At 47.0% G+C, this 25,694-nt stretch overlaps 1 protein-coding gene across 1 annotated transcript; it reads left to right on the top strand.

Moving 5' to 3' along the window:
• Window positions 1-856: 856 nt before the first annotated feature.
• On the top strand, window positions 857-21,453 carry LOC144106226 (uncharacterized). The gene is made up of 7 exons (XM_077638971.1): window positions 857-956; window positions 10,734-10,780; window positions 12,106-12,232; window positions 13,938-13,999; window positions 15,155-15,302; window positions 18,522-18,687; window positions 20,942-21,453. Exons 1-7 carry the CDS (start codon window positions 944-946, stop codon window positions 21,417-21,419), a joined length of 1,041 nt encoding a protein of 346 aa, XP_077495097.1. The 5' UTR covers window positions 857-943; the 3' UTR covers window positions 21,420-21,453.
• Window positions 21,454-25,694: the final 4,241 nt, after the last annotated feature.

The raw sequence follows: 25,694 nt of genomic DNA on the forward strand, positions 1-25,694 counted from the left end.
ATAATGGCCACCTCTCAAGGCAGCAGAGCGGCGGCGAGTAAGGTGCACAGGAACAGACGGTGGCGTCTCTCCTTCTGAGTTCCACTAACTTGTCAGGCTCTGTCGGGAGTCATGCACCGAATCCGCTTACTACATATAGCCGCCGCGGTGGCTCAATGTTTAGGGCGCTCGGCTACAGATCTGGAGTTCCTGGATTCGACCGAGGCGGCTGCGTTTTTATGGAGGCTAATCGCCTAAGGCGCCCGTGTGCTGTGCGATGTCAGTGCACGCTAAAGACCCGCGGGTGGTCCAAAGTATTTCGGAGGCCTCCACTACGGCAACTCTTTCTTCTTTCACTCCCACCTTTATCTCTTCCCTTACGGCACGGTTCAGGTGTTCAACGATATATGAGACAGATACTGCGCCATTTCCTTTTCCCAAAAACGAATTATTATTATTATTATTATTATTATTCTTATTATTATGTGGGCATCCGATGGCGTTCGTCTCTTTTACCAAAGAAAGAACACGTGCATCTGCGCTGTTAACTATTTATACTAAGATACAGCTTTCTATGGATATTAAGTGGAAGCTAGGAGCGCGAAACGCCGCCTTTCACAAGCGCGCTCGGCATGCGATCGAGAGCCACATACGCCGGCCTGTTACCTGGCGGCACGGGTTCCCAACTTCCATCACAGCCATAGAAAGCTGTCCCCGAGTTTTACATGCCCCCCTTAGAGAATCCTCTTGGTAGCGTCCATGCCTCTCACAAGCCACCCCCTCCCTCAGAGAATCGTCATGGTAGCGTCCAAGCCTCTCCCAGGCCAATGCCCACGTGTGGACGCATCCTTTTCAACTCTTTCTCGCGGGTGACACGTTTCGGTGTTGAGCTGTTCAACGAGCGTTTGTGACTTCGTTGCACTTCAAGAAGTGCCTCTGGCACCTCGAGGAGCATCGCACTCCAATGGCAACAAATGGTAAGTCTGCACCTTTTCTACTTGTTCTTTATGTGCGCTAGTTGTTCAAAAATACTAGTTACGACTACACATATAATTGCGCTCGGGCTGCACCAGGAACCTCATTTTTTCTTGGAAAGTACGTGAACAGCTGCGCCTGAGTCGCCTTGCAAACAAAATCTTATTGCGGGTTGCAGATTGGCCGCACCAAAATGCGATACCGAAGCGTTCTGCGGATAGCGAAAACGTGTTTCTGTTAGAAAGATTTTGCGGACTTCCTGGCTGGATTGCGCGGAGGGAAATTATTTTTGGGGGTGAAATACGACCAGTGCACAACCCTGAAGCGAAAAATGTGAGCGCTCGTCGTATATGCGGACTCTTTTTGCCCGTGTTTGTGGAGAGCCTAATTAATTTTATTGCATCACATTTGCGTGATAGAACCTCGGGATATTGACGCACATCCCATCTGTCCTTTATGTGTCAAGCGCGAACAGGCCTATTGAATTTATCTTCCAGCGAAATGTGACATAAAATCGTAGAGGCCAGTAGAGTGCGATGTCAGTGCAAGTTAAAAAAAAACAGGTGGTCGAAATTTCCAGACCCCTTCCCTACGGCCTTCCTCACAGTCTGACTCTCTTTGGAATGTTAAACCCCCGTAAACCAACTTCGAGGACCTGGAGTCGCCTGTTTCCTATCGGCGACTAACAGTTGTTTGCTCGCTTTGAACGCTGCAAGGCAAGAACGCGGTAAAGGACGTTCTGTCAACGAACCTTCTTTGCCGTCGTAGAGACGCCAACCTGCGCATGTTGCTTATGCGCAGCGTCCCTTGCTGAGGTTCCTGCACGGGGCCGTTGCTTCTTAAGTGCTTTCATCGAGAATGTCCTAGCAAGTCGAGGCATTCTGTCTCGACGCGCGTTAATACCCGCTAACGTCAGTTGCAAGCGCTTGATTCTCAGCTGCCTTAAAATAAAAATTGGTTTTTGGGGAAAAAATGTTGTAGTAACTGTCTCACATATCTCGGTGGTCACCGGAACCGCACCGTAAGAGAAAGGATAAAGGAGGTAGTGTAAGAAGAACAGGAGAAAGAGGTGCAGTAGTGGAGGGCTCACCTTTGATGTCAGTGCATGTTAAAAGACGCCATGAGGTCAAAATTATTCCGCAGCCCTCCACTCCCTGTATCCCTCTGCGCGGCGCGTAAAAGTGCAAAAGAAGCGAGCATGAGCGAATGCAAGCACAGGGGAGGAAAAAGATGAGAGAGGGTGAAGGGCAGAGAGCAGCTGCATTCGAACGCGCATGACGCTCGCTTGACCTTACCGAGCACTGGCAAGAGCGAACGCGTCGGTGATACTGGCAGTTTTAATGCAACAGCTTTAAGGAGCTCGTGTCAAAGAAAGCCGGTGTCGTCGGCGTCGGTGTCTTTGGCCGTGAGCGAAGAATGACGCATCTCAATGGACTTCTGAACCACGACGTAAGGAAAGGGATTTTAACGCGACAGCGTTAAGGATTGCTTGATGAACGGATTGCTTGAAAGGTCGTTCAATTGATTGATTGATTGATTGATTGATTGATTGATCAATAGATCGATTCTTGCTTCCCTTACGGCGCGGTGTCCAGTTTTGCTTCTCTTACGGCGGTGTCCATCAAGAAACGTGTCAGGCGTGATTTCCTTTCATTTAAAGCAATTGCTCATTTCATGTTCTTTCTCTTACGGCCCAGTTCAGACTTCCGCCGAGATTTGTGAGACAGGCGTACTTTCCTTAAATAGTCCAACAGGCCACGTGTCGCGCCGGACGGGCGGCGGCGTTCCGTTCCGTGTACTACTTACTCGGCAACGCTACAACAGGCTGTCGCGTCTCACTCTTAAAGACGAAGCTTAAGCGTCCTACAAGTTTGTTTGGTTTTGTGTGGCCTGGTCTTGTTTATTAGGTTTACCGTCCAAAAGCGACTCAAACTATGAGGGACGCCTAGTGAAGGGCTGCAGAAATTTTTACCACCTGGACTTCTTTAGCGGGCAGTGACATCGCACAGTACACGGGCCTCTACAATTTCGCCTGCATCGAAACTGTTTGCTTTAATCGGGAGATTTGGCGCGGAAGTATCTCATCTTGTTTGCATGTCCCGGGGCCCTGTCGCTATCACTTCACATAAGCTCGTTTGGCTCTTCCTACTTGATTTTCTTAACATTATGGCTTAGCAGCCTGTTTCATTTGTGGGATATATAAAGGACACCGCGATGAAACTTTTCAAGCTGTGTGTTGGAATTCTTTTGTTTACGGTCAATGTGGTGTGAAATGCTATATATGCCCATTAAAAACCGCGCCCAGGCGGTAAACGCTTGTGCAAAAATTCATTTGTCTTCACGGCGGGTGCACGTGAACCCAAACAATGATGATTACCGCTATGGTCGAGCAGATGAGTGCTAGCTTGTCAGCATTGCTTTTGAACTTGCTGTATTTCATTTTAATGGTGCTGCCTAACATTATTGGGTGACGGTTGCTTTGTCGAACTGGCGGAGTTACGAGCGCTTTGTAGTGTGAAATTATAGTGGAACGGACTTGAGCCGTTTATCGTTCGGCGCCTTGACCTCGAGTGCCCTCATCGAGATAGAAACAGACATTAAAAAGCTGTATTGAGGCGCTGGTGAGGTGTCCGCTTGCGTTGATGGAGCCCACACGCATAAGCATGCATATATGCCATAATTAAGCATGCGCTATAGTGACTTCCCACCGAATAATTCATTGCTGCTCCTGCACGTTAGTGTCGTTCATCGCAGCCTTAAATTGGCGTTTGGCCTTTGTTCTAACCGCCGCGGGTTTCAAGTCCGAACCACAAGGGAGCGTTTCTTCGGAGTCGCATCAGCGTTTCGGCTACTGGCGTCGCCGGAGGCGTAATTCCGGCGCTTAGAGCAAGCCGACGCAGGGAGCCTCAGATATCTGGCTAGGCCAGGTGTCAGCGTCGGCACCTTAAATACCTCGTAGGTGAAGACTGGTGAAAACGAATGTCTCGCCACGCGTCGGCAGCGACTTGCAGACCAATCCACATAGGTGTTACGGCACCACCGCCCTTGCGATCCTTGCCCTATTGTTCCCCTTGCTTCCGCAGTAGGTTTCCATTGCCGCTTAACAGGATGATAATTACGCACAGAGGATAATTGAGTGGCTTTGTCCATGATATGCGGACATCGTCCTCTGGAGGCGTCCCAATGACCTCACGTGTTTGGTCGCCCTCTCCAGTGGGCTTCGAGCGACAACGCCGGTAGACGAGACGCTGGCGCGACGCGGAAGAAACGGTGCCTCCTGCGTCCGTTGTACGTGTAGTGTCCAGACTTCGATGCTTCGCCTCAGCACATTTTTGGCGCCACGCAGCGCAACTCATGTGACACTTCGCTGCTGATGGCTTTATTAACGCCTACGCTTTGTATGGCCATGTTTGCGATTTCGTGTCACGAGGAGCTTGTTCTCACGATAGCGTTCGAACGAATTGAGCTGTAAGAAAAATAATGGCTGCATTATGTAGAGCACCAAAAAATCTCGCAGTGGAAATCATGAGGCGCATGTGGAGTAATATTTATTTAGCTGAAGATTTCCACAATGTGGGCAGGGCCGGGGCAGAAGTGGCACTGAATTTGAAAACACAGGAAGTGGGCGGAGCTTAAGTGTGGTGCCAAATTTTAAAAAACTGGAAGTGTGGACGAAGCAAAGCGTGCCGCCAAATTTGAAAACCAAGTGTGGCGCCAAGTTTCAAATATAAAAATTGGCATTCATGAAAATTTAGGCAAACAGGGGAAAAGAGGCACAAAGAGAGGCGAGGAGGCGTCATTGCTTTCGCATTCCTGCAATGCGAGTGCCGCAGTGATATAATGGTTATAACGGTTGGAACTGCTGCCCATGCCATGCCATGCAGTTGTTTCAGGATGCAATGTTGAAGGGCGTTGCAATGCACTAGACGCCGGCTTGTTGCGACTGCGAGCCCTTCCTGGTAATCACTAAGCGGGAGGTAGGCGGCTAAGGCTATGAGGACGAGGTTAATCACAGGATCAGGGCATTTTCTGCGCCAAATGATGCAGTGTGTTTCCGAATGTATTCTGCTAAACAGCAGCGTCTTAAGCTTAAATTCTATCTGGACAACCACTGACTGCCACTAATCGGTATATTATGGGCAGCTAATATTATACTGATAATAATACATCACAGCGCCAGGTACAAACACAATGCAGAGTCATCGGACCTGCCACAGCTGTATAGGGCTTTAGTGACAGTTCTCGACACGCAGCGGAACCGCGCATACTTGTACTGAGGACATGATAAGACATATTAAACATGCAATCCTTTCATAAATATACATGGCCGCAGACGCCGAGGTGTGTTGCTGAAAAAGCAAGGCATAATTCTCAGCGTTCGACATAAATGCGAACTTTTGTGCTAGCAGTATTAGAGCGTCTTTGTGTGCGTCCTACTAGTGTCGTGTCGTCGTTTAAAATTTATCACTTTGGTGCTTGGTAGCAATTAAAGAATTTTAGCGGGCCATCGGTGCAGCTAGTGCCAGTCAGTAGATGTGTAAAGATGTAATATCTCGCGGCTCTACGACGCTTGGATTCTCGGCCGTGCAGACGAATCCAAGCAACGCGGGGCGTCTGCGGAGCCTGCTATATAGTCACTCCCACGAAGCTACGTAGGTCAGAGTGGACGCATGACATTCGTTTCGCGCTTTCCCTCCGGTTCTAGTGGCGGTATGCGAGGCACTGCTCTGGCAGGGTTGGAGAAAGGTAGACGTGGCTGCGCTATGCTTACGTGTCCCTTAGATACGTCTGAACAGCTGAAATTCTTCGAGACATTGCACTAAGGGCAGTTTTACATTTATCCGCACTCGATAATTGATATAAGATACCCGGACGGATCGCTCGTGTTCAATAAATAAAAAGTACAGCCTAAGAGTTAATACATAAGAGTTCATTCACATAACTAAGTTCATCAGACTACAAATGGATTATGACGTCCGCCAATTACGTCGCTGTGATCGTGAAGGAATCACTTTAGCTCGAACAGCCTAGGAGCACACCGTATATTGCTTCTCACCTCCAGAACGTTCAGTTTTGAAGACAGTATCGGATGAGACCTGACAAGTAACTTTAATTATAATCTTGAACTCGTTTGCTTCAGTAATACTAACAGCGCAACTACCCCTGTTTTCTCCCTTGCGCAATGTTAAATTATTATTTTATCTGATGCAGATGATGTCGCCTTCAAGCCATTGCATTTGACTGAACCGTTTGGTGAGGTATCAGGTGCGGCTCTTAATTTAAATAAATCCAAAGAGTTTTGGTTCAGTCATTGGGGGTGCAACGCCAGGCCTTTTTGGGGACATAACCTGGGACTGTGGGACCCTTCACTACCTATGGGTTTGTTTTCAACAAATGCGCAAAAGTGAAGCCTACTGCAGATAGTCTGGATAATCATGAAGATATTCTCCATGAGGCGACAATGTCAGGCTTGGATGGGTAGGGACATGACAGTGTGTGCTCGCGCTCGAGTCGGGAGCAATTTGTTTTGCACAGAACTTGCCTATGTGCTACAGGTTCTCCACTGTTTTAGGAAGAAAGTGGAGGTGATGCACAGAATAACTGCTACATTCGTCGGTGTTCCCTATGAGAACCCATGCATCGAACTAACATATTTCTTTCTATAAACCCTGGTACAATAGTCCTTGTTCACTTATTCCTGCATCAGCTTGTTTCGCGTTTTTTTTTAATTTTCAAATCGGCAAACCTGCCTTTTTTAGTAGCTGTGCTTATCAGGCGTCCCTATGTTGATTTGCCTTTTCTATTGGCACCGATTGGACGAACTCGTGAGGGGCCTTTATAAAGATACCTTAAGGAAGTTAGACAACTCAATTTCCTCACTGTGCGCATTTCTTTAGTCTACTTGTATATCCTCTCATGAAGGCAGATTATTCAGGCATTTACAGAGTATTTGTGTCCTGTACCGTTGTATCAGCAACCTTTTCTGGAGTTTCTTGACGCCCGTGTTTTAGAACGTGTTTGCGAATGTGCATTAATTCTGGTGTAAAAATATTCTTTAAACAGACCACATGCTGCCTAGGAAGGCATGACTTCATGCAAAGGAGATGCTTGCGCCATGGACGGTGAATTGCTCCCTGTGCAATGCACCAGAGGCATTTGGCCTTTGTTTTATCCTGTGCATTGATGCTATGTTTTTCTGGGACATATTACAAATAACAATTAAGAAGGACGTCGACATCACAGCATAGTGTCCGTTTTTGCGTATGTAGAAAAACTGTGTTGTGCCATGTGATCTCATTATTTTGCTAGGACCGTTTAGTCGTAGGAAAGGCAGCTTGATGGACCGCCGCACCGAATCACCATGGTCTCCGAAATCTTTGTTTCGTGAGCAGTGCACTTTGGTGCGGGGAGTATTGCTACCCTGGAGGAGCCGCCTAGCTGGCTCCTCTTTCTGGATGCATGTATATGCCTCCCAGATTTTTTATGTTTTGGAAGGTGGGGTCGTGCAGGTGTATTGTGGCCTGATGTTTTGGGGCGCAAGCATGATTAGACTTTTGTTTTCGGATCTATTTCCATGCAATAAAGAAAAAAAAGTGCCTCATTGGCTTAGCAACAACATGTCTGATTTGCGAACCAAGGGTCGCTCTTAACCATAGAATTGTTTTCTTTTTCCTGAGCTTTTTTCCCTTCACATTTCACTGGACTGGCTGCTCTATGAACAGATTTGCTCAGCAACCAAATTGTTCACATTAACAAGGCTTGACTGTATTCCTGTCCGTGCAGTGTGACAGTCTCGCAGGTTTGATTACCATATAATTACCCAATTGTTTTTTTTAAATGTGCAGTCCTACTCGTCCTAATGATGCTTGAGTAATGTTGCGACCTTATGATCACCTTTATCAAATTTTTTATTCGTCGGACATGCGGAAAAGTGAGAATCTTCCTTTGTTCTCTCCCTTTCTACCTCTTCCTCCTTTCTCCTTCCCACGTGTAGGGTGGCATACCGTGCGCTGCCTAGTTTACTTCCCTGCCTTTCTCTTTCTTTATTCGTTTTAAATCCAGCGGCCCCTTCTTCGCGGACTTCTCGACCAATCCGGATTTTCTGAACCCGTCACCGCCAACTACAAGGCAGGGTTCTCCACTAATCTAGCGTCTTAACGTTACAGATTTAAAAGAAGATAGGAGTCGGTCGCAGCCCGCGCATGTTTATTGGAATGTCGAAACTCGCGGGGCAGCCCAGCGGTTGATAAATATAGCCGCCGTAGCAGCAAGCCCTCTGACGTAATGTCAAGTGAAGGCTTCGTATTGAAATGAGGGATTAAACCAATGCCATTGAGAACCACAAACCCGCATGACGCATTGAACTTCCGTTGGGCGAGGAGTTGCATCCTCCAAGAACTCTCCTCCTCGTCGCTACTAGCAAATCGGTGTCAGAACCGAATAGTGCGGCTGACGAAACGCTCTCCTCCTGGTACTCCAGGCCGCAGCCCTTGTGTGGTTGCATCGCATGCGCGTAAGGAGGCCTGCAGCCCATCGTTTCTGAGTTATTTTCCCATGAGGAACTCGCGTTATGTTTTTAATGAACGCATTTAGTGCTCGTCGCCAGATTTATTGAGCCGGCTATTGTCAAAGGAGGAAATTTAGTCAGCTTGTTTTTGAAACATATAACCCGATAATCGCTGATTGCTTTGCGTTGTCTATGAAGGGGCTAAAAAAGCAAGAGGTAATAGCAAAACGCTTGTTTTCAAACCCCATAATCGTTGACTTAGTCTACATAGTAATCTTACACATATTGTTAACGATCATATAGATCATCACCGTCAGCGTAATCATTGTCAGTACTATTGCGGAAGGTCACTATAATCTCTGACTGCTAGCCAAAAACACTGGTCCCGCAGCTTGTATCATCCGCCACACGTGCTGCAACGCAGCGCCTCCTTCTCCTATCTTCTATCTATCTTCTCCTCATTTGTACATTTTTTGACCTTCCTTCTCTCTATTCTACGTGGCGTGACGGTCAGATCAGCGTTTAGATTCATGCATTTTGTATTATTGGGTCGAAAAAAAACAGGATAGAACAGGCTCACTTGCTTGGCTGGCTGCAAAACAAAAATTGTCAATATTATGTGACGTGACATCCTTAATTCCTGTGTACTTCATATACTTGAGCTGATCAATAGGAAGATGTGCTTGTAACAACAGCGGTCACGATATTCCATGTTTTCAGGCAAGGTGGATGTAATAGAGGACTAACCATAAACTCGGTTATAATGCGCAACAGAGCCTAATATCTATTCATAAACCTATATTTTCTAGCACATCGACTCCAAGGAGATGCCAGCAATGAAAGCATCAAAAGAAAGGCACTCTTCATCGCCGGCGATGCGTATAGGGCACTCTCGCAAGGCATAAAAAATCTGCGCTTGAGCACCAATGAGCATGGTGCCCTCCCGGAATACTGTGGTAATTGTTAGCAGCTATATAGTATTATCGGTAATGGACACTGAAAGCTCGAGTTGTGTGCGTGCAGTTACTTCTTTGGGCATCTTTACTAGAATTGCTGTGTTTTGAGGCGAAGACTGGGCCTCCAGCACAAGCAGCATATAACCACTCGCACAGAGAAACAAAAGCTGGTAGCCATGAGTTTACGCCCACTGCTTTTCAAGCGCAATGCTTTTCACTGCCTCAGTACAGCAGTTTTAGAAAAGTATGTCTAGACACCGTTTGTTTCGTGAAGGATTGTCCGTGGTTCGTGGCGGCTAGTGGGCTTGTGCAGTATTGAGCTAATCTTCAGGCGTATCTGTGTTAAGCCGACGGATCCCCAACTGGATCCCCAAATTTATCACTGGCAAAAACTCAAAGTAAACCTATTAGTCTTTGTTGTAAAGATCTCCTATCAGCTAATAAATGACAAAACGCATAGGTCCCCCATTCGCTTCATTCAGTTTTTATACAGCGCTTGCCATCAGCTCAACTAAAGCGTAACCTCACACTTTGCACAATAAAATCATTCGTTTTGCTTTTTCTATGAACGCTTAGGGAGTAGAATATTTTCATTTTAAAAGTTAGGTAATGAAAAGATCCTTCAGAATATTATCAAGAAAATTTTTATATTTTATTTTTTGTGCCTATTTTAACGTGGCCTTCCCCTTTACATTGTGTAAGCAGGTCTTTTACCGTTATTCAAAGGCTTGCTGTGATGGCAGATGTGAACAATTTCTTTCTGTTCTGTACCCTTCCTTCCTGGACGCGGTTAAAATGTCTGCAGCATTGTGTAAAAAATAATTCACAGCGACCCCTAATCACATAGAGTTGATAATGTGATGGCGTTAGGTGATGCCTCTATCGGCAGTGGCGTAATTTCTAGTGTAGTGACGTCACCTCTGTCCAGCCAATGCCAACATCCGGCCCGGTGACACCACTTTTACACAGCTAGTCAGCGAACTTTAAGACCGAGGGCGCATTTTTTTAGGCTTCTAAATTTATCGCATAAAAATGGCCTCAGGAAGGCATGCTTTAGCAGCTAACAAATCCTGCCCTAACGTCCGCGATATAGGAATGACAGATATAGCTCCGTAATGTTGCAACGACCTCGGCCCATCAACAGATGGTGGTGCGCTTGACGCGTTCATAACACGAGGGGCCGAATTTTGTCATTAGAGCTGATAAATTCACGGGTGTGATTAGTGCAAACAGCTTCGTGTAAGCATCTGACATTTAGAATTTGCGTCTGCGATTTTTACCACACCTTATTCATGTCCTTATGCATTTCGTCCAAGGTGTTGCCAGTAGACAAGATGAAGCCAAGGCCGTCGAGCCCAATGAGGTGAGGACAACATTTCGTCTTCACACTCTTTTTTACCTTGAAGTGCGTTGCATGGTTAACCTTATGGCCTCGACTGGTGGTTAAAGCTTAATAAAGTTTCTTTTATATTAGATTTATATCGGTTTAACGTCTCAAGGAGGCTGAGGAAATGAGGGACGCCGTAGTAAAGCGCTCCAGAAATTTCGACCACCTGGGATTTTTTTCATGCGCTGACATCGCACAGTACACGGGCATCTACAATTGCGCCTCTAAATAAATTCCACCTCCGCGGCCGGGATCAAACTCACGTCTTTCGGGTCATCCGCCGATACGCCATATCTACTGAGCCACCGCGGCGCTCGCTTAAAAAATTGTGTGGGTCAAACCCATTCCATCAGATCTGAAGACGTCCAGTTTGAACTTCAATATGTTGCACAAAAATTTCGGCGGATGGGTGTTTTGAGCTTCAACATCTTATTTAAGGCGGTAAGCTCGCCATGACAAGTCCCACGATCTCTCGTGAGCGTTCGGCTGGCGTAACGAAAGCGTCGCAGCGGCATATCCAACGCCGTGTTTGCTGCTGCGCCTGCAGATTCTGCGCGCGAATATTCAATGCCTTTAGCCTCTTTTCGACCGTCAGTCTGACTGGTGAGGCAGCAACCGTCTTTATATAAACCGGAGTTCCGGCCTGCGTATTTATGCGCATCGTAAAGTCGTGCAAAAATGAAATGTGCCGGTCGACATTGCGGACGACAGAAGAGACGACGTTCACTACCGGATGTTCGCGAGTAAACTAAGTGACATAAAAAATAGTTTTGCTAGCTACAGAGATCGCTTCTAAGCGGTTATGGCGGCGATGTTCGCGGTCGGCACGAAACGAGCGTGATAAATTATTAACTGGCGCTATTATAGTCAATTTCCTCGTTATTTTTAAGTTTACCCTCTAGTGCATAACTGTAATTAGCATCGCTTAGTGCGGCCTAGCCGCATCGAATATTTGTATTCTGTAGAGACTCGCGAATATCCGAAATATTCAGATCGCTTATCGCATTTCCTTGTATTCGAGTCGCTTTGCGATACATGTAGTACATCTTCAAAATAGTTCGAGACCATTCGTCAGCGCCCTTACGTTTTCATGTAGTTTCGAACATTTGGCACCAAGTTCGAACAGAGACGCCATTTTTGATTTTTTTCCGAAGACAGTTTTCAAAAAAAATTATTTATACCCATAAAATCTAGACAAAAGCACATTTGAACGAAAAACCGTTTATGATCGCATTTTTTCTTTTATATAATGTAAGACTTCACTATAACAATCAGTATATCCGCATGTCACCTGACCGCAGGAGACTCAGAGCGGACGCCCGCCTGCGCCCGAATATATCCTTCTGGAACAGTGGGAGGCTCATGGAAGCGGCGGCCCGTATTTTCCCGAAAACTCGGCATCTTGTGAGGAGCAGCGGGACGAAAAACGTAAGTTTACGATTCGCGATTGATACAAGACAGCAACACAGGCCTGCATGAATAAGTGCATATAGTTATTGATACAGCAGTAATGAAAGGAAAGAATATACAAAGGTCTCAACAGCTGATTGCCTCGCTAATATATAATACGTAACAAGGATGCAGTGTTCGTTCTTTCCGCTCACGCTTCAGTTGTGGAAAAGGATCAAGGATGTCGTCTGTGACGTAGTCACGTCGGAAGGAATTCCCTCCCCATGTAGCGGCGACTGCGCATCACGGGACCAACGTTCCTAACCGCTGCCCCGATGAAACACACTTTAGTAGTGTGGGTGGGGTCGGGGGCGGGATGCCCGCTTCTCTCTGGAAAGCGGCGGAAGGTTCCTTTCAGTATTGAGAACGGTTCCCGTACGTGGCTAGAGCGTTATGATATCTGCGGCAGACGTTTTCGGGGTGCATGTTTTTGAAAAAAATAATCACTTTTTTGTAGCAACAATTGCCACTCATTCCACTCGTATCAGCAGATGGAGCTTGTACTATCGGCCACAAAAGGTGCAGGTTACGGGTGGCGGCTATGCGGCAAAATATTATTTGGATCTAGCGACGTACGCTAATCGCGTGAAATGTCTGAAGGTGCAAAGAAACGATCACGCGTCATTATCTAATACTGGGCAGCAGAGTCGTGCAGCGGCGCAACAGTAATTTTGTAGCGAGAGCTACACTACGCTACCCAGTCGAGCATTTCGCCATGATCCGGTGAAGCCAACAGTGCGCATGCGTGAAACTGGAGAGGAGCAGGAATGGCGCGGCGCATGACGTCAGAGTCGCCGCCGCCGCTGCGCCAGCAGCCCAGCCCGCCCGACAAAGCCCGCGGGCGCCGCGCGTGAATGCGCATGCGCACAACGGAGAAGGGCAGCTGGTGCGAGACGCATGACGTCAGAGCTCTGCTGCCACCACGGCCGCGCGTAGGGTCGTGTGGATGCGGCTGTGTGCATAAACGCTTAGGTGATACGACTCGGTGTGGTGATTTCAATAGGGAACAAGGTCCTCTTAGTCGATATTATAAAGGAAAAGTTTGATTTTATTTAGCAAGCGATCCTCGCATTCTGACTACACAATGAAGAAGTACCGTTGACCTTGAGTATCTGAGAGAAACCAACCAGTCTAAATACTGTGTAAGCAGTATTGAGACAACTGCGCGTTACTTTACCGATCATAGGCAATGTTTATATCTGTCAAAAGAATGAATAAATAAACAGTGTGTTTAACCGAATACTTCTAAATTTCTTAACATTCAGTCACAACAACAAGCTAGACAGCATGCGTAACAAAGGTGAACTGCAGCTCTGGCTACATATATCCTGCCATAGCTGAGATAAGCCTCTGCTATTTGTTTTTTCTGAGAACATGCATGCCGAAAGCTCTTGTGGCCACTTTTCCCAAAACATTCCAATCATGTCTTTGGGTCAGGTGCCTTAACCAATGTATTATTTTCCTCAGACACGCATCCTGTAAGTTTTCACTTTCTATTGTGAATTTCGGGGTTTTCAAGATGCATGTATATTTGCCACCGCTTCAGTGCTGCAATAGTGTGATTTTAACAGCATTTTTAGAGAGATCTGGCCTTTTTAATGCCACGATAAGTAATTTATCAACAAAGCTGCTACCCTTTCAATAGTTAGGCATCTAAAAATATGCCTGAAATCCTTTTTTCCAGCTTTCGACGGACGAGAAATTGTCGCGCGTGCTGACGCAGCATTGGACGACGTAATGAGGGAGGTAAGTGAACCATACACGGACATTTACGAAACATTTTATAGAGTGCTTTGACAGGTGCTCTCTATTTCAAAAAGGCGCAATCATGGCCCAGAATGAACTGACCAAGCAATAGAGCACTGGCACCGCAAGGCGGAAGACGGCGTCGGTTAATTGAAGGAGTATATGCTGCCAAATATCAATGCAATGACATTAATGTTTAGGTAAGGAGCGGAATCCGCCATAGATGTCATTATATCTGTTGTTTAACCAAGAGTGGTCGGGTGACCTTGTGACGTTATCGCAAAGGGACCACCATGTTTTGAGCACAGCTATCTGCAGCTAGCAATCCGAATAAGGCGGTTGGTGCACCGACAATTTCAAAGAAGCTGATGCAAACACGCACAGATGTTGCAGCAGAAACAGTGTTAAATGTGCAATTTAATCTTATCGCATTCCCCTTTCAAGGTGGCTTCAGCGTCCCCATAGTTTCCTTTTTTCCTTTATTTTAACTGGCAAAACTGTCGCGCGCAATTACTGAATCTAGCTCTCCTGGCAGAGTTCGATATTGCTATATAGCGGATTCGTGACTGCTATGCTTGACTGCAAGATAGACACCCCTGTCAAGCGCAGCGAAATGTTTCCTATCAAAACCTTTACCGTGTAAGAATCGAAAGATGGCTGGTAGATGGCTGACATCACAAAACAACGAAGAGAGAGGTAGAAATGCATGTGCCTTCTTCCTTCAAGTATTTCCGCTATGAAATCAAATGTGAATTATCCACTAACCTGTTTTATAAATCTTCTCTGTCACCCGTAGAACCTGCGCATATCACGCTACAAGTACGAAGCGCTTTCTGAAGCAGGGCAAACCATTTAAGATCTTGGAACTTCATTGACCTTAAATGCAGAGGCTGCAACTCTAATTGCCAAAAAAATTGCGCGAAAATGACGGAACTAAAAGAGGATCAAAGATGGACACACCTCTCTCTTCTTGTACCATCATATTTGGCAGTTTTTTTTGGCAATCACTTTGAATAGAGCAGCCCATCATGATGTCTAACAGCAAATCTTAAACTACGCTGCACCATAATCCTTCAGCACCAGCGATCACCTTCCCTGATCTCTAGAAAGCAAACATTACTTCTTGCCAATATTGTCCATGCGCGTTTATTGTAGGCAATCGAAGCCTTTGGTGAGACTCTCAGAAAAAGTCTGCCTTGGAGTTCCCCCGATGCGCTTCCGGACCACTGGGAGGCTCCTGGGAGCGGCGATCCGAATCTGCCCGAAGAACCATCCTCTCGGGAAGTGCAGCACGACGAGAACCGTGAGTGTGCGATTCGCGATTGACATGAGACTTGAACAGAGGCTTGCATAGAGGAGTGGATATAGTTATTGACACCGCAGTATTTAGATTAAAGAATATGCAAAGGCCGCTAGCTGCTTAGTTCGCTCATCTATGATATGTAATGAGGAATAAGTATTCGTTATTTTCGCGCACTCCTTTGCTGATGAAGGTGTAAAGAATGTCCCTAGTGACGTACACACGTCGGAGGGAATGCCTTCCCTCTGCAGCGGCGACCGCGCATCACGTGACCGACGTTCCTCAACACACTTTAATGGTGTGGACGGGGTCAGGGCGGATGATCGTTTCTCTCTGCAAAGCGACGGAATCTAGATTTCAGTATGATGAATGTTTCTGGTACATGGATAGAACATTTTGATATCGTCGGCAGACGTTTAAGGGATGCATGCATCTGTTCGAAAAAAAACAGTATTTCTTGCATGCCTTGTAGCTTCTCTGGCTCGTGCCAGCGGATGTAGCAAGTAATATTGGCCACAAAAAGGTTACAGGTTACGGGATGCAGCTATGCGGGAAAATGTATTTGGATCTAGCGACGGACGCTAATCACGTGAAATGTCTTAAAGTGTGTGCAAACGATCACGCGTTATTAGCTGTTACAGGACGGCTGGGTCACGGGGTGGCGCAACAATATTTTTATTTTCCGACAAAGCGCATGCTGAAAACTTTTGAGGCCGGCAGTATATACGTGTCCCCGCAACTTCAAACATGTGTTTGGGTTACGCGCCTTCACCAAAGTTTTATTTTCCTCGGACCCGCATCCAGTTAAATTTCGACTTCAGTAGTGAATTTCTGGTTTTTCGAGCTGCATATTTATTTGCGGCTGCTTCATTAATTCAATAGTGTGATTGTAACAGTATTTCTTTAGTGGATCTGGGCTTTTTACTGTCACGATAAGTCATTCACCAACACAACAGCTACGCTTGCGATTTTTAGCCTTCTTCTAAACCCAGAGTCCGCAGTACCTGTATGACTGCTGAGATTTACACCGACTCAAACGATTTCTCGTAATAAATAAAGGCTTTATATACGTGCTTGTTGTATTCTGCGCATTTTTATTTCACCTGATTGATAGTTTGAAACTGAAATATTGGGGTGTATCCTTTAGAAAAGCCTGCCTGATCGTTTGGTTGATTGAAGTCTAAGGTGTTCCCGACTTTATTAGTGATTACCTTAGTAAATATCTTGCAGGCAACGGATAGTAAGCTGATCGGCCTGTAATTTTAAAAGTCCTTGTGCTCTCATTTTTGATGATTTAAGATAAAACTTGCTTCTGGTACGGTCGAGGTCATAAGACATTGCGTATACGGGGTGGCTAGTTTTTCTAGCATGATCTCTCCTCCGGTCGTCAGCAGATCTGCTGTCACCTGATCCTCCCCACCTGCCTTTTCCTTTCCCATTGCTCTTTAGGCTTTCTTTACTTCCTCTCTCGTCACTGGCAGGATGACGCAGTTGTGTGGGATACTGTCTCTCTCATTGATGTTTCGGATTTCATTGCCTACTGTACCGATTTTTATAGAACTGTTTTGCGTATCCATGTTGCTAATGTCATTGCCCTCCTGTTCTCTTTCATTCTTTATTTATTTTTTCTCACTATACAGTGAAAAACGAGCCAAGGGAAAAGCCGTTCAAGCATGGCTTGAGTTGTCTTTGGCCCAACTTATCAAGCAGTGGCAGCAGCGAGAAACGCACAAAAAGCAATGTCCTAGGACGCAGCTAGCTCTGTCAGTATAAAGCAAAACGTAAAGCAATGAAAATGAAACCATAGTTAGTGGTACAAACATTCAACTTATCAAAATAAACTTCATCACATGGCACGAATTGAGCGCTGATCATATGCTACACAAAATAATAAAGATTCAGCGTATGAACATGGCAATGATTTCAGAAAGCTGCAGTTTATTAATGTCGATACCTTGAATTATATAGTCAATCAACATACGTGGTAACAGATCATGCAGCATTTGTCGACGGTAATTAGTCCGGCAGGTAGATATTTTCCAAAATGGGGCAGACGTGGCAGAGTATACTGAATCGGCTAAGCGTTGTCAGGCAATGTCGGTAAGGGTATGGATTCTATGCTTTTGACTAATATAATAGTCTCGTGATAACCTAAACTTGTACAGCTCGCTAACTCGAGTATATTGAACTCTTGAAGAGGTGAGAGATAGATTGCAGGTATAGTACGTTAGCAATAATGCGTTTCCTCTTAACCACTTTTAGGCTGCCTCCATTCTTTAGAGCATGCGCGATTGTCTCCATATTGAGCTTCGTTATGCCGGTAACCGTGCGCTTGTTTATTAACTTCGCTAGCTCTGCTAGTTATATTCTGTGTGTAGGGTTAGTTCCCCTCATGGTTTGACGTTTCTTAATCAGACCTTTTGTCTCATGAGATAGCTTGCCGGTATCCTGTCGAACCGTCCTACCGCCTGTTTTTACTGTGCACTGCGCAACGACATCTGTCAATTTATACATCATTGTATGCAAATTAAGATCGCCATCCTGAGTTAAACTGAATATTGGTTTTGCAGCGATATCCTCAATTACTCTATTTTACCTCTTACTGCTAACTCGTTAATGAACTTCTTCACTATCTTCTTCCTTTCTGTCTTCAAGTCTAAGCTAATTAGAATATGGCATATTATGAACAATTTCAATGTCAGCATAGATGGCGGACCTTTCTGTGCAAGGATATCTGGGCGAAAGTTGAAGGAAAGGTGACACATTGCCAAATAAGCAGGGAGATTAAACTGTGGATAAAATTGCATGGGTGCTTGTTTTTTATGTATATATGTTTAGGGTATGAAAATGACATTAGCATTGTGAGAGAACTCTTCTGGTGCTTGTAGACCGATGCGAATCTAGTCAATAGCACTTCCAGAAAAGGTACCGTCTTTTTAAATTTAAGGTTTATATTACCTATTCACCGATCTGTGTGGACTAGTACCATTGCACTGCCTTGGTTTTGCGAATGAGAAAAATAATTAATATGACCTACTAATCTATTACTATCACAAGGAAACTACCATGCACCTAATTGATACAAATAAACTAATGTGAAAAAGTGCTACTGCTGGCCTGTTCCTCTCTGCCACGGTACACATAAAGAACACTGAATTATCTGGGCAGTTCTTCACTCCACATGTGCTCATTCGCTCCTCCCACTGCTCGGTTCTTTTTCAGAGGACATCAATATCATTCCTTTGCACAGCCTGTTTCTCGCCTGTGAGAAGTGCGGCGACCTCTTCACTAAGCAGTACAACATGGAAATGCATACCCGGTGGAAACACTGGAATAGCATGGAGGGAATCCACAACTGCACGCACTGCTCCTACACGAGCACTCGCAAGTAGGTCTTACAGTGCCGTTCCTTGCTTGACGCCATCGTGACTAGTGAACTGGAGAGATGTCCTTTTGCTGATGAGGAATCTTTTGAAGCCATAAATATTTTTAAAAAGTAGAAATCGTGAAGTTGCCTAAATAGTACGCAATAAATGCTTGAATGCCACGATTTAAGAACAGAACACGACGCAGTCACCAGCAAGACTAGTAGCAGTAGCGTACTCGAAAGTGTCCCTTCGCGCTTTTTTGCAGGCTTCGTATTCATTTCCCATCAGGAAACACTGCCCGCTTTTTCCAGTAAGCCAACGATTACAGTCTAAACGAGCCTGACGGTCGCTCTGATAGCGTGCGTTGTATTCGATGTTCGTTGAAAGTGAACTCCTCCTATTACACCCAAATTTTAAAATCAGAGAAACAATACTTATGTTTGAAAAATTGAGTTAGGGAGTAATGGGCGTCTCATACTTGAAAAGCCTTATTAAGGCCCTATAGCTTTTCCAAGCTATCCACGGTGGTCATTATTCACCCCGCCGAGAACCTTGCCGGCAACAAACTGCTTTAGGGACGTTACATAACTAATTAAGGTAAGCGTTCAAGGCAGGTGTAAATACGACTCCACGTCGTGGTCTTCATAATGTTCCTGAAAGTCTGGGAGTGCTCGTACTTTACTTACAATGCTTTATCGTTCGTGGTTCAGTGATGTCGGCGTTAACGAAGTCACCCGTTCCGGCCAGCTGCCCAATAACGACACGTTGCCACAAACAGCACGTGCGTCACAGTCGTCTGCCATGGCTGGGTCCATGCGGCCCTGAAGCTAGCGCAAGAAGGCGCAGAACGTGTTAAGTGCAGAGCCTGCCTGGGCGTTGTCTACATCCGGTGGCAGCGCAGATTGTGAAGAGCAGATTGGGCTGGTGACACTTGCCACGTGATCTGCTGGGCAAGCCAGGCATGACAAGTGATTGCTACTCAAACTTCTCTAATCGCTACCTTTATTTGATCGCCGACCACGCTCTAATCTCTCTTGCACTTTAGAGGTTTGCCCAGCTGGCACACCCTTATCCAGTGATCACCGTTGTATGCCTTAACCCGTCGGCACGCCTCGCGGGCGAGTTTGCGTAGTTTTAGTGCTGCCTTTTGTTACTTTTCAAGGTCCCGATGTTCTCTTCAGAGCAACGTAACCAGGGCCGGGTGGCATTATTCGCCATCTGCGGTAGCGGGAAGTGCGAGTTTTATATACAGCTGCCGAGTCCACGGCGAATCTTTGTTCGACCTAACCGAGTTGCACGGCGGCAGTCGTTCGTTATATCTGAGACGCAGTGCCACTCCTCTTACACACACTTTTACGGTAGCGGCACCTTATTTCGTAATAAGCGAGTGTTCGTTATAACCGCGGCCGTTGTTTGCTGCCTCCCCAGTGTAGAAATCGGCACTGTGATGCCGCTGCTGCGATGTCAGAATTGAGCGAATCTCCCGTGTAGGAAATGGCCCGGCAGGTGCTTTTGGTAGCGGCCTCTCTCGAGGACTGGCGCAAGTTGACGAGCCGCCCACCACTTCTGGTCGCCTCGTGGCCTGCGCCTCATAAGCGCTGAACTTTATGGATGCAAAGAATTGAGTGTGACTTTGCGCGTGCTTGTTTCAATACTTTCAGAGCTGAACTGAGCAGTGGTACCTCAGACGCTCCTCAATAAGCCTGATTATCAAGCATTACTGTTAAGTCGCTCACATTACAACCGAAGTATGGGTCAACCGAGGTTTCCTTAGCGAGGACATAGGGAGGAAACGTCAACAGGAGCGGAAATAAAGTTAGCGTGAGACGTTCGCTCATGCGGAAGAGATGCGTCAGAAGCAGGAAAAGATGCGACTAACACCAGCGGCAGGAATATAGATTTAAGGTGCGATCGTCACTGGCAAAATCATAACCTTGAAAGAGATGTGCTCACATAACTTGACACCTTTAGCCTACTGTGTCCCGCGTTTTCCTTTGCGAAGTTCCGGAAGACAGCCCACCACTGGTGAGCGCGCGCTGATTGCTCCTGATGCTGCATGCGCACGCGCAGTTGCCGGAAACCTGGTGCCTCCTGGCGCTGTCAGGGTGATGTGCGAATGTGTACTGGCTGCGCGGGCTCCAGGTACTACGGAACGGTACCGGTAACGGTAACATGGTACATGCTATGCTAAAGGTGTCTACTAAAGGAGGCATCCGGAGAAAATATTCGTAGTCGTGTGGTGATTCTCCTTATCCTTACCCTTCATGTACGCAGGGTTGATATCATCAGGCATGAGCGTACCCACGTTGACAGGCGAGAGTCCGTGTGCCATTTGTGTCAGAAGAGGTTCTCCCGGCCGGACAATCTCAAGCTTCACATGATGATCCATAGTGGTGATAAGCCCTACGAGTGCGGCCAGTGTAGCAAGAGGTTCAGGCAACGCGTCCATGCAAGGAGGCACGAGCAGGTCATACACTCCCGCCGGTACCCGCTGACCTGCCCGCGGTGCGGGGCTGGTGCCGAGGACGTCACGAAGCTCAGGCGCCACACCTGCAAGCCGCTGGGCACGACGGAGGGTAAAGAAGGATTCAAGCGGGGACGAGGACGGCCACGCTTAATGGCCGACGGAACTGCGCCAAAGGTACGACCGCGAAACACAGTGGAGGGTACGCAGCTGCAAGTAGGAGTGAAGCGGGGCCGAGGTAGACCACGTAAAGTAATAGCGCAAGACGCGTCAGCGCCGGCACCGTAGAAGCTTACGGGAGTTGAACTACCCCAGCAAGCAGTGAAACCAGGTCAAGGTCGACCACGTAAAGAGGCAGCACAAGATGCGTCGGCGATGTAGCGAGATGTAGCGTGATGCAGGGTTCTGTACTGAATAAATAACTTTTTTACATACACTTTACGTATCCATGCCTCAAATGAAAAGCAAAACGAAGTCAAACTGTAATGGAAAAGACGAAGGGGTAAACAACGCCCCGGAATGTGATATCACACGATGTGAGCTTGTCTTGACAATGAAGGGAAGGTTATATGTGTAGCATTCCAGGGACTCCGGAACTTGGTTTTGAGTTGGGGGAGGCAAGACATCGAGCTTATTTTGATGTTTATTTGATGCTCAGTTGCACACATTTTTAATAATTTTCATTTTTCAATGTTCAAAGGTTGATGCAAACTTTAAGGATGTGGTTATGACACTCCAGCAGTCAGGAATACAGATAAAAAGGCTTCAAAAGAAACCGTTTAAAGGTCTGACTCGCGCCCACTAAGAACTAAATGACTCGACTGCGGCGATACGCACAAGCATGCTCGGCGGGCAATGAACTGAATGCTTGAATTTTTTTAAGCGCTCAATTTAAACAAGGCAACGAACCTTCGTGATAAAGCACCAAAGCCAACTACAACAATCTGGGAAAATGTGGAAGGATTCGCACATAGCCAATATCAATGGAGATAAGTCTGATCGCATCTGGTGTCAAAAACAAAATGATAAAGCCGTGTGCCAGTGGTTCTGAGTGCGAACGCACAAACAGGGCAAATGTTCACTGCAATATAAAATGAAGTGGAATGGGACGTTTTATAGACGAGAAGGATTACGCACAAGGAGTGATCAGTCGCTTTTGAAGTTTGTGCATAATTTCTTTAAATTCTGCTAATTTTGATAATGTACACGCTGCAGGCAGTCTACTTTTGTTCGGACATGACTGCTTTAAGTTATTTATATTCGAAATTTCCACAACTGGCTACTAAACCAAATAGTTCAGCCCCGCTGTGCTTTGCATGAAAAGATTCCTAGAACTGAAGTGTTTCAATTGTAAGAAATCAGATCAAAGTGAAAGAAATTGGAGCCAGGGGGCAGGCGGGCACTGCCTGTTGTAGAAAAGTGTTGGGGGTGACTGCCCCTCTTGACCCCCCTGTTTGGGGTCCCTGGTGGCTGCATTATTTTGTCACGCCGTCAAATAATTCCGCCATCGGGCGGTTCGCCCGGCCGCCTGGCCCATTTCTGCTCTTTTATGCTCGATAGCTACAGCCCGTCGATGGGGTAGCTGGCGTCATCTACCGAAGAATCTTGACACAAGGTGGTGGTGGTGGTAAACTTTAATGAATATTGAGCCATATCTTAAACTATTCTTCGGTTGGCTCTTGGTCGCGCGAAGTTGGCGGCATTCGGTGACGTCCGGTGTCTTCCAAAGCGCAGCCCACCAGCTGATTTGGGAAAGCTGGGTCGGAGCTGGACACCGCAACCTCCCTTCGCTGGAGGTCAGTGAGTTCTCACTTTGATGGGGGCTGTAACTCAGAGCATATGTATACTATGTGACGGAAAGCAGCTCTTGGGGCTCTGCATAGGGTACACTCTGGAGAGAACAGACCTGGGTACATTAGTGCTAAAAGGGCGGGGGAGAAAACAGTGCAAGGTTGTAGCTGGCGGCACGTCACCTGCTCTAATTTAGTGAGTGATTTGTGAGGCGTAGGATAGTGGAGTCGTTGCTCTCGGTAGTGGAGTGAAATTTCGTGGTAAGTGATCATTCGGTCACGGGCGCTCCCTGGCTCGGCGTGTTGCCCTGCTCGGTTGAAGTACCCTCGAGCGGTGTCATGGGCGGCTTCGTTGCCTGGATGGCCCGCATGCGCCGGGACCCATTTGAGTTGAATGCGCCCTGTGGGGGCTGAGAGGAGTTGAGAATTTTATGGGTGACCGCATGCGTCCGCTCTTTTGCAAAGTTTCGCGTCGCGGTTTTTGAGTCACTAAATACGTGTCTGGCAGTAGTGGAGGAGATCGCAAGGGCAATTGCAGCTTCTTCGGCTTCTAGCGAGGTGTGCGTTAGGACCGAAGCAGCTGCTAGAGGTGAAATGTTGTGGCCTATTGCGGAAATGGCAAACGCCGGGTGAGTGGTGTATGCCGCGGCATCTACGTAGACAGCCTCATTGTGCTGGTTATAATGTTAGTGTAGTGCCTGGGCTCTTGCTGCGCGTCGAGCTTGGTGTTGGACTGAGTGCATGTTCTTTGGGAGTGGATGTACTGTTAGAAGTGTTTGGGCGGCCCCGGGGGTGTGGTACGTAAGCCGGAGAGTGTTTTTTTGGGTGAAGACCTAGGTTCTTAATGAAGCTGCGGCCTGTAGGGATGGAGGAGAGACGTTCAAGTTGTGCCGTCCGGTGAGCTTCTGTAAGCTCGGCTAGTGTGTTATGTATGCCCATGACTAACAGCCGTTCGTTGGAGGTGTATCGAGGGAGGTTGAGTGCGGTATTGTATGCCTGGCGAATCAGGGCGTTGATTTTCTCTTCTGCTCTCGTTAGGAAGAGATATGGGAGAGAGTATACTATGCGGCTGACGACAAATGCTTGAACTTGGTGACGGAGGTCATGTTCTCTCACGCCCCTGTGCCGGTTGGAAATTTGTCGTATGAGCCGCATGGTCTGATGAACAGTGTTTGTGAGTTTGGTTATCGTGGCAGTGTTCTTGCCGTTACTCTGGAGTAGGATGCCTAGGATTCGGACCTTTTCCATTTCTGGGATGGGGTGCCGTGCAACGTGAGTTTTATTGGAGGCGGGGGGCCTTGGTCCGCCCTACATCCAGGTAGTCGAAGAATGAGTAAATCGTATTTGGTACGGGAGCAGGTCAGGCCGACGGTTGCAGCGTGCGCGGTCACCAAATCAGCGCCGTCCTGCAATGTTTCTTCCATGGCTCCGGCATTTCCTGTGGTTGCCACAGTGTTATGTCGTCGGCATAGATAGAGTGCGAGAGATTAGGTACTGCATTTAAAGCCTTCGCCATGGGAATGAGTGTTATATTGAAGAGCAGCGGCGAGAAGAGTGAACCTTGCGGAGTGCCTCTGCTGCCGAGTGCGAAGGTTGGGGAGGAGAGAGACCCGAAACAGATTTCTGCTCTGCGGTGTCTTAGAAAAGCTTAAATGAATTTGAAGGTGCGCGGGCCGGTTCCAATTGTCGAGAGCGCTTTTAGGATGGCTGAGTGGTTGATGTCAAAGGCTTTGGTTAGGTACAAAGCTAGAATTGCTCGCGTGCGTTTTGCATTTCAGGGGTGGAGGGCCTCTTTCGAAGTCTGAAGCATAACGTCCTGTGTGGACAGATGACTGCGGAAGCCATTCATCGTGTGGGGGAGTAGGTCGTGATCGTCGATATAGTTCTGTAGGCGTTACAGGACCACATGTTCGAACAGTTTGCCTAGACAGGATTTGAGGGATATTGGGTGTAGGCTTTTTATATCTACAGGTTTGCCTTGTTTCGGAATAAAGGTTATGCGGTCGTGCGTCCATTGGGCTGGTAGCGCTCTATCTTGCGAGCACCTGTTGAATAGTTCTTTTATAGCCTGAACAGAGCGCTCGTCGAGATTCCTAAGCATCTTGTTGATTTTGTCTGCCCCCGGGGCCGAAGTGGTGCGTAGTTTCTGCATGGCGGCTTTAATTTCCATGTAGGAATGTCCTCATCTAGTGTAGGATTGGGGCCGCAGGTGTAAGGAGGGAGCGCGGTTGTTGGATTTGTGGTAAGATATTGTGCTTTAAGAGCGGTTACCAAGATTTCATCCTGTAGAGGGAGCTTCTGCAGAATGCGGTTGACGTTTTTCCTTTGCATTGCATTCGTGCCTCCTGGTTCTAGCAAGCAACAAAGAAATGTACACGTCTCTTTGAGGCCGAGGTTGCCGCTCAAACGATCGCACAATTTGCCCCATTGCTGGTGTGCCATTGGCTTGCATGGGCCTCAATCTTGTTTAGTAACGCGGCTATGCACCGCTTGAGTGGCCTATTGTGTTTGTGAGCGAGCCACCTTTTTTGAAGGCTGGCATACACTTCAGAAAGGTTGTAGTAAGCGACTATCTGCCGTCTCTGCATTTGGGGTGTCAGAGATTGTGGATGTGGCCCCAGCCACGCCCTTTGTGATAGTTTGTGTCCCGGTGTCCAGGTCTGTGATGGTGTCTGGGACGTCTAATCAGATTTGACGGAACTTGTCCCATCTACCACCTCCAGGCGTCGTTTTCTAACCTGGGCTAAGGTTGTGAGGTTGATATCGGTGCTGA

The sequence above is a fragment of the Amblyomma americanum genome, chromosome 1, assembly GCF_052857255.1.
Source record: "Amblyomma americanum isolate KBUSLIRL-KWMA chromosome 1, ASM5285725v1, whole genome shotgun sequence".
NCBI lineage: Eukaryota > Metazoa > Arthropoda > Arachnida > Ixodida > Ixodidae > Amblyomma > Amblyomma americanum.